Source organism: Dipodomys spectabilis, unplaced genomic scaffold (genome assembly GCF_019054845.1).
Source record: "Dipodomys spectabilis isolate Male_0828 unplaced genomic scaffold, ASM1905484v1 ptg000210l, whole genome shotgun sequence".
Classification (NCBI taxonomy): Eukaryota; Metazoa; Chordata; class Mammalia; order Rodentia; family Heteromyidae; genus Dipodomys; species Dipodomys spectabilis.
The window spans coordinates 2,810,357-2,825,237 of NW_024870887.1; the positions used below are offsets into that span (position 1 = coordinate 2,810,357).

At 45.8% G+C, this 14,881-nt stretch overlaps 1 protein-coding gene across 1 annotated transcript in view; it reads left to right on the forward strand.

Moving 5' to 3' along the window:
- Drc1 (dynein regulatory complex subunit 1) overlaps nt 1-14,881 on the forward strand; it is a 36,636-nt gene that overhangs the window by 3,359 nt on the left and 18,396 nt on the right. The window contains exons 2-7 of the mRNA XM_042696758.1: nt 4,223-4,310; nt 5,849-5,961; nt 7,258-7,441; nt 9,703-9,840; nt 11,206-11,292; nt 12,535-12,657. Of these exons, the coding sequence (XP_042552692.1) occupies nt 4,223-4,310; nt 5,849-5,961; nt 7,258-7,441; nt 9,703-9,840; nt 11,206-11,292; nt 12,535-12,657 (733 nt within the window). The remainder of the gene's footprint in view (nt 1-4,222; nt 4,311-5,848; nt 5,962-7,257; nt 7,442-9,702; nt 9,841-11,205; nt 11,293-12,534; nt 12,658-14,881) is intronic.

Here is a 14,881-nt window from a genome sequence, read left to right on the forward strand (position 1 = left end):
CCTAAGAAACAAAGAGCAATCTCTGTAGGATGAAATGACAAGAAAGAAAGGTTTTCTCAAGAAAAAGAGGGTTTGGGTTAGACTGGGACTGAGGAATCATAACTCAATTCTGCTACTTCATCAATCCAGGCTGGACTTTGTGTAAGAAATGAGAGGAAATTGACTGATATGGGCTCAAGTCTTTATTGGGGGACAGACCTGCCGGGCTGCTCCAAGCAGGAATGGAGGCAGCAGCTGTGGACGGGGGGGGGGGGGGGGGGGGGGGGGGGGGGCAGAATGTAAACACAATTTTAGGGGCAGTTACATTGGTCACATTACTTGGACCATGGGAATTTGAGGGATAGAGTATGAAGAAAGTGTTGCAAAGGTGTTACGTGGACTACAGGAATTGTGGGGAGAGTCACATTTTGAGGAGTGCAATGAGACTGTTGCAAGAGGGGCAGGAATTTGTACTTCACACAGGGAAAACAATATAACATATGGGAAATAGAAACTTAACAGATTTTTGTAAACAGGTAGGGACACAGGGTGGAGACTTAATTGGCAAGCTGACTCTTAGACCTTAGACTTTGAACAAAGAGTGTGGGGAGTTGGTGGCCAGTGTTAGAAAGACTCAAAAGAGAATGAGAGGGCTGAAAAGGTGGCTCAGTGGTAGAGTGCTTGTCTGGGTTCGATTCCTCAGCACCACATAAGCAGAAAAAGCCAGAAGTGGTGCTATGGATCAAGTAGTAGAGTGCTAGCCTTGAGCTGAAGAGCTGAAGGACAGCGCCCGGGCCCAGAGTTCAGGCCCCATGACAGACCAAGAGAGAGAGAAAGAGAGAGACAGAAAGAGAGAGAGAGAGAGAATGAGATACAGGGATTTTGTTTTACAATGACTGTTTGGATAATAAAGTATTGGCTCATTTGTCCTGAGGTATGAAAGTCCATGAGACTCTTATCTCCAGTTAACCAGCAAAAAACTAGAAGTGGAGCTGTGGCTCAAATGTTAGAGTACCATCCTTCATCGAAAAAGCCAAGGGAGATCATGAGGCTCAGAGTTCAGATCCCAATACCAGCACGCACGCATGTGCGCGCACACACAAACACACACACACACACACACACACACACACACACACACACACACACACACACACACACCACACCACACCACATATGCACCCCACATAGAAAACATGACCATGCGTAATTCCTCAGCTCAGAAAAATACTAAGACTCCAGGTAAGACCACCAATTTTGAGTCATCTTCATCCCATTTCCTGTATAGGAAGCAGATAATGCTTCTCCCTGCCATTTTCTATTTCTCCTTGCTATATTTTGCTTCAGTATGAATCTTAAGTTCCTGTGATTGGCATGGAAACTGGGAAGCAGAATGAACTCCCTATCACACTAGTCATTGTGTTATATGGGAATTTGATCACGAGATACAGAGAAGCCACATTTTGAGAGGTTGAATTGGGAGTCTTTATTAGAAAGCCAGCAACTGTGAATGGGCACATGTCCCCCAAAAACTTGCAGCCTTGACTATACTTAATACTGTTAGAAAACTGAGCCGTGAGGAAAGTAAAGAAAGAGCAGAAAAACAATCTCCACAAACCAGATCAACTCAAATGGAGAGCTGAAGGAGGGACACCATGGTGACCAGAAGAAGGAATGATGAAATGGTGGTTGAGGTGGTGGGCCTAAGTAGAATCACGGTCAAGGGGCAGGGTCCCAGGGAGCTCAAGAGTTCAGAGAGTCTCAGGAGTTCATGGTACTGGTCTGGCAGGTGCAGGAACATACTGTCCAAGTCCCTGCCCCTGCTTTTAGGAATTCAGGCAAGCCTTCACCTGGGGGGTGGGGTGGGACTTTACCTCTAAGAGTTTTCAGGAAATCCTTCTCAGCCACTAAGATGCCAAGATGGTGCCAGTTAGACCCAATGTCCATATTTCATTTGATGTGCATATATATACTTTTTGTGTACCTGCAAGAGCTTTCTGTAAAAAAAAAAAATTCAAAGTCAGGGAGGGACATTGGGTCAGACGAGAAACTTCAGTTTTTAACAAATCTTACCCAAAAAAGAATGAAAGTCTTGCCGGGCACTGGTGGCTCATGCCTGTAATCCTAACTGCTCAGGAGGCTGACATCTGAGGATCACGGTTCAAAGCCAGCCTGGGCAGGAAAGTCCATGATAAACCACTAGAAAACTGAAGTGGCACTGTGGCTCAAGTGATAGAGCGCTCACCTTGAGCTGAAGAGCTCAGGGACAGTGCTCAAGCCCAGAGTTCAAGCCCCATGACTGACAAAAATGTAACAGGTATCCTAGGACGGAGGTCCACTTTTGGGGGTATCTCAAGGCATCAGGAGTGGCAGGAGGTAAAAGCAGGAACAGTTTATTCCTTTGGGAGAAAAGCAATATTCTAGGAACTCAAAGTCTGCCTGGGTTGGCTTCTAACCTTGATCTTCAGATCTCAGCCTCTTGAGTAGCTAGGATTACACGCACAAGGCAGCAGCACCTGGTCATCTCTGAGTATTTATCTCTGGCAGTCTTGGGGCATGAACTCAGGGCCTGAGTGCTGTCCCTGCGCCTCTTTGTGTTCAAGGCTAGTGCACTACCACTTGAGCCACAGCACCACTTCCAGCAGCACTGACTCTTACAATAATCCTGAGACTACTTGTGACCACCTATGACCACTGCATGCCTGTGACTGGGATTGTTTAATAATCATGTATACCTCTCCCCTGCCCCAGTTCCTTCTCCTATTCACATCTAAAGCAAATGTCTAATAGATTGAAATGAGGCAGAACAGAGAGATGAGGAGATAGAGAAATCATGTTATTTTTAGCAAATATCAAAAGGACTACACTCATTTTTTCCTTCCTCATTCTTCCTTTCTCTTTTTCTCCCTTCCTTCCTTCTTCCTTTCTCTTTTTCTCCTTTTCCTTCCTTCCTTTCTCTTTTTTCTTTCCTTCTTCCTTCTTTTTTCTCTCTTTTTCCTCCCTTCCCTCTTTCTTTCTCTCCCTCCTTCCTCCTTCCATCCCATTTCCTTCCTTCCCTCCTTCCTTCCTTCGTCTCTCCCCCCTCTCTCTTTCTTTCTTTCTTTTCTTTCTTACATCTTTTCTTTCTTTCCATAGTACTAGGGATTGAGTCCTGAGCCTTTTTCCTTTATGAGTACATTTTATAAACATTTTTACCAGTTTGCTACCCATACTGCGACAAAAGTCCCTGCTGCAGGGTGTCCCACGAGACCAGACTTGGCCATCTGCCATAGAAATCCAGTCAGAGATGAGGGTTGTCAGTGTGACCACACTGGAAGGAATCTCAGAGGTCTAGTGATCCATGTCTTCAAGAGCTTTAAGAAGTCTTTGGGTTAAATTGAAATAGAGAACAAAGGCAGGGGCAATGGTCAAGCTTTCCACGTTGGAATTGAGGTTTTAGTCTTGCTGTGGTTCAGTTGACCTTATCTTGGGCCATTATTTCCTGTCTGGAATGTTATTGGCACCAAGAAGATTCCTGTTGCCTGGAGGATAATCGGGGTCATTTTCTATAAGATGTTCATCAGTCAGGCCTAAGAGCCAAGGGGACTTTAGGAGAGAATGACTTAAAGAGCTAGTTAAGACTATGGACATAGCTCAGTAGTAGAGTGCTTTCCTGGTGTGCAAGGCCCTGACTTTTAGTCTTTGCACTCCCCTTTTCCCCCTCAAAAAAAAAAAACAACAACAACCCACTAATTAGAAAGGCAAGATGGAGTTAGGCCCTCAGGTTAGGGCAATTACTAGAAACTGCAAGGTACCTTATGGGGGTCTAGAATAGGACATTGTAAAAACTAGCAGTTGGCAGGCTGTTGATTATAATGTAGATATGAAATGAAGCCAGAGATGACAAGTTCCCCCACCCCGTTTTCCATTATCCATAGGGCATCTACAGGCCCAAGTGAAGAGTCAGTGCTTCCAGCAAAAGCAGCCTCCAAGTCCCTGTCCCCAGTGTGCCCCTTAATTTTCACAGAAAAATTAATCATTTCCCCCTCTCCCGACTGGTCTTATTCAAAGATGAGCTCTATGCTAAGATATTTGCATTCTCCTATATTTCCTTGTAGTATTTTACTATTGTTTTAAAAATACTTTATCTAAACAGAATACGTTTTTATATATGGTTTTAAGTACTCTTGAACCTTGAAAGTCTCAAATTTAGGCATAGAAATAACTTGAGTCTCTACACTGCCCCCTCTTTTCTTTGTCACAGGGAAGCATTGGGAGAATATTTAGATGGGAAGAAGGAAAGTGAGGAAGACCAAAGCAAGAGCTACAAACAGAAAGAAGAAAGCAGACTGGTATGGGTTGCTGGCAGGTGGTCATAGGGCTGGAGGAGTAAAGATGGCAGCCGGCATGGTCTGCTTGGTTGGGCTGGTAGGAATCATACATTTTACATCACTGTCTCTAGACAGATCTGGATTGGACTATTACCATTTGGAGGTTTCCAATGAACTTGTAAGCTCTGTGAGACCCTGTTTTCATGGATGGTGGTGCATAGCTTATATCAATAAACAGGAAAAACTCCATCATTGCTGTAAGAAAAGAAAAAGAGCAGAAAGGGATCTTAACAGACCAACAGCTTTGATTCGAGAGTAAAGCCTAGAAAAGGCAACCAAGTCTCTTCACCTTTCCATCACCAAGTATCATGGTAATGCACAGTGTTGTTTCCTGGCCCTCCAAGGCCTGCCTGGGCTTCTTCCCAGGTCCTGCTCAGGGAAGATAAGACCACTGGTTTTGAAACCAGTGGACCCTATAATAGAGTTGCAATGGTGTGTTCTGGAGATCCACATTGTTCACTGGACAGAGAAGTGAGTGGCTCTGGACTTTGGGCACCAGCTTTGACTGGAATTCTGAGTGTAGTCTCAGTCCCCTTGGACTTCTAGCTTTCTGTAAAGGAATCAAGGTAAGAAGATAGAGAAGGTTTTGAGTCTTACATATCATAATTTTAAAACATTTATGCATGGTATATGGATCTCTAGTTTGTATATCTATCTATCTATCTAATCTATCTATCTATCTATCTATAATTTAACTCAGGACCTGAATCCCTGCTTGGCTTTCTTATTCATGACTGAAACTCTTTATCACTTGAGCCATGCCTCCAGTCCAGCATTTTACTGTTTAGTTGGAGATGAGGTCTCACATATTTTTCTTCCCAGGCTGGCAGATCCTCCAGATCTCCTTAGTAAATAGGATTATAGGCATGAGCCACCAGCACCTGGCTTATTTTGATTTTCAATTTACTTTGAGTCTTAAATATGTGACTCAGATTTATTATTTAATCTTATTTTGTGGGGTGCTAGGGACTGAATCCAAAGTCTCACACATGCTACACATACTAAGCAAGGGCTCTACCACTGAGTGTTGACCCTAATCCTTAGAATTTTCTCATGTCATGGTAGAACAAAAGCTCTACCATTGAACCACACCCCAGCCTTAATGTCCCTAAATTCTTCATAGTGCTCTAATTTGTGTGTGTGTGTGTGTGTGTGTGTGTGTGTGTGTGTGTGTATGTGGTGGTGGTGATGGTGGTGGTGGTAGTGGTGGTGGTGGTTCTGGGGCTTGAATTTAGGACTGGGTGCTCTGAGTTAGTGCTCTACCACTTAAGCCACAATTCCACTCTTGGCTTTTTGGTGGTTAATTGGAGATAAGACTCTCAGACTTTCCTGCCCTGGCTGGCTTCAAACCATGATCCTCAGATCTCAGTCTCTTGAATAGCAGGATTATAGACATGAACCACAGCACCCCAGCTACAGCCCAGCTATTTGATGAATTCCTCTCTCTCTCTCTCTCTCTCTCTCTCCCTCCTCCTCCTCCCCCCTCCTCCTTCTTCCAGAAACTGGCTAAATTGCTGCTCTATGGCACAGAGTTGGTGACCAACATCCAGGTGGCTACAGACATCAGAGAGATCCACAGGCGGGTAGAGGAAGAGGAGCTAAAGCGGCAGAGGTGAGCAGCTTAGGGCTGGGCTCTCTTGAATCCTTGCAGTTTGACTGTGTCCAACTTAGCCTTCTGGACTCCCCGACCCATAGGAACCTCCTTCCCCCACCTCCCTCCCTCCCACAAGTATTAACTGTGCCATTCTGTGTGGGTGCCAGAGGTGTGACATGTGGCCTTTGCTTAGGATCATATGGAAATACCAGACTGTAATTAGTTCTGAAAGGGATATGTAGAAGGAGTTGGGGAAAACACATCTCTGCTCTCACTTGAAATCATGTTGCTAAAAAATAAAAATTTATTGCAGCGATTGCTCATTAAGTGATTTCCAGGTGAGGTGCACCTGTGCAAAGCACTGACCCATTTAATTCTGAAGGGCACTGTACCCTCTCCTTTGCACAGATGAAGACACTTCATCTTGCAGCGCTTAAGCAACTTGTCAAAGCTTGAGCCACTTTGAAGCACTGTCAGGACCCAATTTATATATATATATTTTGGTACGGGGCTTGAACTCAGGGCCTATGGGGCTGTCCTTTTGCTTTTTCCTCTCAAGGCTGTTACTCTACCACTTGAATCACAGCTTCATTCCCAGCTTTTTGCTGGTTAATTGGGGATAAGAGTCTTTCCTGCCTGGTTGGCTTCAAACGGTGATCCTCAGATCTCAGCCTCCTGAGTAACTGCCTTCCAGTTGACTCTTGATTTGTATATGGCATGTATGATGAGTGATTTTGCACTGTGTGTGACATGTGTTGTGTGTGTAGCCTTAATGTGTTGCCCCCTCTTCTTCTTCTTTTTTTTTGCCAGTCCTGGGGTTTGAACTCAAGGCTCTAGCACTCTACCACTTGAGCCACAGCACCACTTCTGGCCTTTCTTTTTTTCTTTTTTTGGTCCGGTGATGGGGCCTGAACTCTGGGCCTGGGCACTGTCCCTCAGCTCTTCAGCTCAAGGCTAGCGCTCTACCACTTGAGCCACAGCACCACTTCCGGCTTTTTATTTTTTTCTGCTTACGTGGTGCTGAGGAATCAAACCCAGGGCCTCATGCATGCTAGGCAAGCGCTCTACCACTGAGCCACCTTCCCAGCCCTGTGCTGGGACACATGCCACATGTGCTTTGTCACATGCCACTTTGTTTACTGGGTCAGCTTTAAGGTCAAACATTAAAAGAAGCTCCGCCAGTGTGCAGTTTAGCTCTAGGCAGGAGTCTGAGGGCAGTGCCCACTGCCTGGACCCTGTAGTATAGACAGCTCAGAACCGGTCTGTGCTGCTGGAAGGCTGAACCCTGAGCTGAGGCCATGTCTATACTTGCAGAATTGAGAAGCTGGAAAATGAAGTTAAGACCAGCCAGGACAAATTTGATGAAATCACTGCCAAGTGGGAGGAAGGCAAACGCAAGCAGATTCCCCAGGAGCTGTGGGAGATGCTCAACCACCAGCAGCTGCACTGTGCCAGGCTCATAGAAGATAAGAACAAGTTGATCAGCGAATTACAGCAGGTGAGAGGCCTGGGCCCATCCCAGCCAGGCCAGAATTGGGTCATTTGTCTGCTTCACCTGCCTTACTTAGAATGTTGTACAACCCAAGCTGCTGCAGTGATGAACACCTGTGATCCTAACACTTGAGAGACTAAGAATTTGAAGCCTGCTTGGGACTATCCCTTTCTCCTTCTCCCCCCAGCTCAATATAAAAATATTGCATAGCTCAAGTGATACTTTTTTTCTCAAAGTTATTATTATTCTTTTTTGTCAATCATGGGGTTTGAACTCTGGACCTGGGCGCTGTCCCTGAGCTCTTCAGCTCAAGGTGAGTGCTTTACCACTTGAGCCACAGCGCCACTTCTGGTTTTCCAGTGGTAAATTGGAGATAGGAATCTCATGGACTTTCCTACCTGGGTTGGCTTTGAACCGTGATCCTCAGATCTCAGCTTCCTCAGTAGCTAGGATCTAGGATGAGCCACCAGTGCCTGGATAAATCTTTTTTTTTTTTTGGTCAGTCATGGGGCTTGAACTCTGGATCTGGGTGCTGTCCCTGACCTCTTCAGCTCAGGTGAGTGCTCTACCACTTGAGCCACAGTGTCACTCACAATTATTTTTAATGATTATGTACCATTATATTTAAATAAAGCATCTAGCTCAATGGTGTTAGTATATTCACATCATTGTGTAATGGATACCTAGAAAAATTAAGCTTACAATACTGAAACCCACTAAATCCTTCTCCCTGGTCACCACCTCTCTCTCTCTCTCTCTCTCTCTCTCTCTCTCTCTCTCTCTCTCTCTCTCTGTTTTTGTAGGGCTTGAACTCAGGGCCTGAGCACTGTCCCTGAGCCTCTTTGTGCTCAAAACTAGTGCTCCACCATTTGAGCCACAGCACCACTTCCAGTTTCTGAGTGATTAATTGGAGATAAGAGTCTCATGGGAACTTTTCTTCCCAGGCTGGCTTCAGACTGCAATCCTCAGATCTCAGCCTCCAAAGTAGCTAGAATTACAGGTGTGGGCCATTGGCCCTCAGCTTCTCTTTTCTGTTTTGGTGACTTGGGCTATGTTACAGAGTAGTTTCACGAGAGTGGGGCCACATGCATCAAGTGATTAGCTTAGCGTCCTTGAGGTTTAGCCTTGTAATAGCATGTGATAGAATTTTTTCTTTTCAAGCCTACTGATAATAATCCATAAACATATGTGCATTATTATATTTCTTTTGTGGACATCTGAGTTGCTTTCAGCTCCTGGCTGAACATGGTGTACATGTTTCTCTGGGATCTTCCAATTCCCTTGCATCTACACTGGAAGTGGGACTACTGGATCATATTGTGATCCTATTTTTAAATTGTGTGTGTGTGTGTGTGTGTGTGTGTGTGTGTGTGTGTGTGTGTGTGTGTGTGTGCTTGAATTCAGAGCCTCTCATGCTTGCTTAGCTTTTTTGCTCAATGCTGGTGCTCTACCACATGAGTCACACTTCTACTTCTGGCTTTTTGCTATTACTTATAGGTAAGAGTCTCTCAGAATTGTCTTTCCCCAGCGTGTCTAAAAACCAAGGTCCACAGATATCAACCGCTTGAGTAGCTAGGATTACAGGTGTGAGCCACTGACACCTGCCACAAAGATGTATTCTTTTTTTGGGGGTGGGGGTCTGGTCGTGGGGCCTGAACTCTGGGCCTGAGCGCTGTCCCTCAGCTCTTCAGCTCAAGGCTAGCGCTCTACCACTTGAGCCACAACACCACTTCCGGCTTTTTTCTTTTTGCTTATGTGCTGCTGAGGAATCAAACCCAAGGCCTCATGCATGCAAGGCAAGCACTCTACCACTGAGCCACCTTCCCAGCCACCAAAGATGTACTCTTATAGCAAATGTTGTTTCAGATTTTCTGACTTTAGGAGTTCCAGTGGCGCAATCGGTTAGAGCGCGGTACTTATAAGATTTTCTGACTTTAGTTAAGGAATGGAACTTAGGCTGTAGTCACTATGCTCCCATGTTATTCCCAGGACTTAGTTGTTAGCTGGGCTTCCTGGGAACTTGGCAGGGGGATTTGTAGCCAGCAGCAATCTTAATCTGGGCCTGCACACCCATAGTGTTATCCTAAGCTGAGTTATTTTCAAATCCACATTTGTTTTTCACTATACCTTGAAAGACTCTTCTGAGGTGGTTTTCTCTCTGTGTACCTTTAATTCCTAGGGTTTACGGATTCAGAAGAGAGAAGACTGGGTGGGGGTGCTTGGCACTTGTTTCTTCCTCAGTTTGTTGATCTCCATGTATTTTCAAGGAGTTAAAAGTAAAGGATGACCAGTATGTGAAGGACTTGAAGAAACAGTCAGATGACATTGCCTTGCTTCTGGAGCGGATGGAAGAGCAGGTGAAGAATGTGATGAAAACCTTTCGCCAAGAGCTCTCTCACATTGAGGTGAGGGCCAAAAAGGCCCCTTCGCACTGCAGGGACAGAGGGGAGGGAAGGCTGGGGAGGAGGCAGCCCAGCCCTCGTCAGACAAGGAGACGCCTGGACATCTGTGTGCTCTGATCTCTGCCTCTGTGCTAGGGTTTCAATAATTTATTTGCTCATTCACTCAGTCAACCAGTAATCAAGTGTTATCTGTGTGCCAGACACTGGATAGAGAGCAGAGGATATAGCTAGGAATAAGAAAAACCCTATAGGAGGCCTAGGAAGGTGGCTTGGTGGTACAGTGCTTGCCTTGTGCATGCATGAAGTCCTGGGTTCGATTCCTCAGCACCACATAGACAGAAAAAGCCGAAGTGGCTCTGTGGCTCAAGTGATAGAGCACTAGCCTTGAGCTGAAGAGCTGAGGGACAGTGCCCAGGACTAGAGTTCAAGCCCCATGATGTACAAAAAAAAAAAAGAAAAAAGAAAACCCCATAGAAACCAGTGTCCTAGTAGGAAATAACTAGAAATAAATACTTTTCTACCTATTTATAATTTGATAATTCCCATAGAAAGAAAGTAAGATGTGATAGGGTGCAGAGGAGGGAAATTAGTGCCCTTTGAGCCACTCATTTATTTGTTTACTTTTGGCAGTTGGGTAGGGGAATGGGGAGAGGGGGTGACAAGTAGCATTCAGAATCAGTATCTTGAATTGTGTATATGTGTGTGTGTGTGCGCATGTGCATGCACGTGCACATACACATACACACATACACACACACACACACACTGGTACTGGAGATCATGTTCTTGCTTAGACTCAAGACTAGCACTCTACCACTTGAGCCACAGCCCCATTTCTGGCGTTTTGGTGGTTAATTGGAAGTAGGAGTGTCACAGACTTTCCTGCCCTAGCTGGCTTTGAACCATGATCCTCAGATCTCAGCCTTCTGAGTAGCTAGGATTACACTGGTGAGCCACCAGTGCTCGGCTAGTACCTTGACTTTGAATATGTTGAGACGGAGCTTTAGGCCTACCCAGGATGGAAGAGAAGAGAACAGAATGGCCTGGCTCTGGATTTCTGCACTCACTCGAGTCCCTAGCTTGGGTAACCGCATGCTGCCTCTACTCCTGGGGCCCTGTCATGGCAGTGTACCTCCCAATCAGGATTGCATGTTTTGCCATGCTTTGCCCCATAGGGTGACCGCTAGTCAGCAACTGCCCAGCCTCCAGCCTCCAGCTTTGATTGCTGATAGTGACTAATTCACACATTCTAGTTTCTACACATTTTAGCTGCATGAATTGGCAAGCTTGTGTTTTGGATATGACTTTGTGTTGCTGGGGATGTGGCAATTGTGGCTTCTCTGAAAGCTCTCTCCCCTCATGGTGTAGAAAGCCTTTGAGGTGGAGCGCCAGGACCTGCTGACCAGTAACAAGAAGAAATGGGAGCGGGCACTGCAGACTCACAATGCCAAAGAGGTAAAGGCCGGCAAATGTGGGGGAGGGTGGCAAGGGGAACCTGAGGAATTGGGGTGTGACTGAACTCTAGAATCTTGGTCGTGGGTAGGAGTACCATGGCATGCACTTAGTACTAAACTGTCAGTGTGTTCATCAGTGTGGCCTCTTTGTGGGGGTGAGCTGTCACTCTCCTTGGGGATCTACCCAGCTGTGGATAGTCATGGCTAGAGAAGGTGATGTGTGTGTGTGTGTGTGTGTGTGTGTGTGCCAGTCCTGGAGCTTGAACTCAGGGCCTGGGTGATTCCCTTAGCTTTTGTGCTCAAGATTAGTGCTCTATCATTTGAACCACTGCTCTACTTCGTGTTTTTTTTTTGTTTTTTGTTTTGGTGGTTAATTGGAGATACGAGTGTCATGAACTTTCCTATCCAAGCTGGCTTTGAACCATGATCCTTAGATCTCACATGCCTGTAATCCTAGCTACTCAGGAGGCTGAGATCTGAGGATCCCAGTTCAAAGCCAGCTTGGGTAGGAAAGTGCATGACACTCATCTCCAACTAACCACCAGAAAGCTGGAAATGGCACTGTGGCTCAAGTGGTAGAGCGCTTTCCCTGAGCTCTTCAGCTCAGGGACAGCGCCCAAGCCCAGAGTTTGAGCCCCATGACCTCCTCTTCCCCCCAAAAAAAGACACACATTGTGTGTGTGTGTGTGTGTGTGTGTGTGTGTGTGTGTGTGTGTGTGTGTGATAGGGAGAGAGAGAGAGAATGTACTGGAGCTTGAACTCAGGATATTGTACTCTTGCTTACCTTTTTTGCTCATAGCTGGTGTTCTACCATTTGAACCACACTTGGAGCTTAGCTTTCTTTTTGCTGGCTAACTGGAGATGGAGTCTCCAGGACTTTTCTTTCCAGTCTGGCTTTGACCTTTGATCCTCAGATCTCAGCCTCCTGAGTAGCTAGGATTATTGTCATGAGCCACCCTGGCCAGCTGATTTTTTTCATGGAAATTAAGACATTTAGCTTTCTTCATGTTCATAGGTTTTCTTAAGAAAACTCAAGCAACTCCTCAGGGAGTAAGAACCCCATCAAGCAATGTAAGTCAAGATCTAACAGTTCAAACTCTTTGGATCTTTAGGCTTCTGAAGCCACCATATTTCCCCAGCCTTATACTTCCAAAGGTGCCAGTGGGTCACACTTGACAGGCCACCTGAAGGACTGAGCGGGGCAGGGAGGGCCTTAACTCCCCCTTGTCTCACTGTGCTTCAGCTGGAGTACCTTATAAGCCGCATGAAGAAGGTGGAGGACTACGAGAAGCAGCTGAACAAGCAGCGGGTCTGGGACTGCGAGGAGTACAACTCGATCAAGATCAAGCTGGAACAAGATGTGCAGGTGTGGCGCTCCTCACTCTCAGCCCTCCCTAGTGCCAAGAGATGGCCACTCACCACATACTTGCTGATGCTCTGCTTTTTTTATTTTATTTTTTTTGGGTCTAGTCGTGGGGCCTGAACTCCTGGGCCTGGGCGCTGTCCCTCAGCTCTTCAGCTCAAGGCTAGCACTCTACCACTTGAGCCACAGTGCCACTTCCGGCTTTTTTCTTTTTGCTTATGTGGTGCTGAGGAATTGAACCCAGGGCCTTGCGCATGCAAGGCAAGCACTCTACCACTGAGCTACCTTCCCAGCCCTGCTTTTTTATTTTTTTGCCAGTCCTGAGGCTCGAACTCAGGGCCTGGACACAATCCCTGAGCTTCATTTGCTTAAGGCTAGCACTCTACCACTTGAACCACAAAGCCACTTCTGGCTTTTTCTGTGTATGTGGTACTGAGGAATTGAACCCAGGGCCTCATACATGCGAGGCGAGCACTCTACCACTAAGCCATATCATATCCCCAGCCCCTTTTTTGATTTTTAAATGATTTTTAATTTTGTGTTTTTGTTTTGCTAAGGATTGAACTCAGGGCCTCAGGCGAGATTAGGCAAGCCCAAGGCTGACCTTGGATCCCTAATCCTCTTAACTACAATCTCTTATGTAGCTGAGATAAAAGATAAACAATACCACCCCAGCATGATGGTTGAGATAGGATCTCTCTAACTTTTTGCCCAGGCTGCACTCAAACTACAGTCCTGATCACTGTCTTCCATGTAGATGTGAGCCATAGCTATGTTTAAAAATCTAGAACTGAGCTGGGTACAGTGGCTCACACCTGTAATCCTAGCTACTCAGGAGGCTAAAATCTGAAAATTGCAGTTCAAAGGTAGCCTGGGCAGGAAAGTCTGTGAGACTCTTATCTCCTTTTAACCACCAGAAAACTGGAAGTGGTACTGTGGCTCAAGTGGTAGAACACACATCTTGAGCTGAATTGCTCAGGGACAGCGCCCAGGCCCAGAGTTCAAGCCCCATGACTGACCCCCCCACAAAAAAAAATTCATTTAGAAGCTGGGTTCTGGTGGCTCACACCTATAATCCTAGCTACTTAAGAGGCCGAGACCTGGAGGATTGCTCTTCAAAGCCAGCTCAGGCAGAAAAGTCCATGAGATTCCATCTCTATTTAACCAGCAAAAAATCTGGGCTGGAGGCATGGCCCAGGTGGTGGGGCACTATCTAGGAGCAAGAAAGCTGAGCTCGAGCATGAGGCCCTGAGTACAAGTCAAGAAATGTCAATAATAATAATAATAACAATAATAATAATACAGCAGGTGGGCAGTGGTGCAATGGATAATGCCTCTGACTATGGAACAAAAAAATTCACAGGAGAGTTTATGTGACAGAGCTGGCATTCGAAGCTCTGTGCTCTTATGCTATAAATATAAAAACAGTCCAATGGCCAAACAGGGTTAGGAAAGCTTTTGTGATGGTGGGGGCTCACTGCAAAGCTTAGAAGCAGGAGGGCATCTGGATTCAGAGCATCCCTTTGGATGCCAGGGAAGATGCCAGCGTGGCCCTGGGGACCTACCTCAGATTTTTGTTACTTTCTCAGGTTGTCACTACCCAAGGTGACAGGAGCTTTTCTTCTGGATTTTGGGTGCTCAACCACTTCAGGGCGGTGTCCACCCTATGTCCTGATTCCCACTCAGTGGGTATGATAGGGATGGCCATGTTTGGAGCCACATGGCTGGTTTCCATAGAAACAGGGTGGAAATCCTTGTGGCTCTGTGATATATAAAAGTATTATTGCATCAATAAACCTTTACTGGTATGGAAAGTGCTGATGTTATAATTTTGAAGGAGAAAATTAGGATTTTAAGCAGAGTTTCATTTTAGGCAGAGTTTATTTCTGGTGGGAAGCATGTCCACGTGGCCTGCATTGTCCTTGGGTGGGGCTACGGCTGTCCTTCCTGTCCCTTCTAGACTTTTCTTTTTTATTTGCTATACTTCCAAATTTTTCAAAATGTGAAAATTTTGCTTTTGCCATCTGCAAAAAAGAATTCTTACAAAGGATACATATAGCTGGAAATAAATAAATAAACAACAAACACAGATCCTGAGAGGTGTGATTAGTTATGATCACATAAAGGCTGGTGTGTGGTGTGTGTGTGTGTGTGTGTGTGTGTGTGTGTGTGTGTGTGTGCGTGCGTGCATGCGCACGCGCGCGTGCTGCTTCAGGAGCTTGAAACT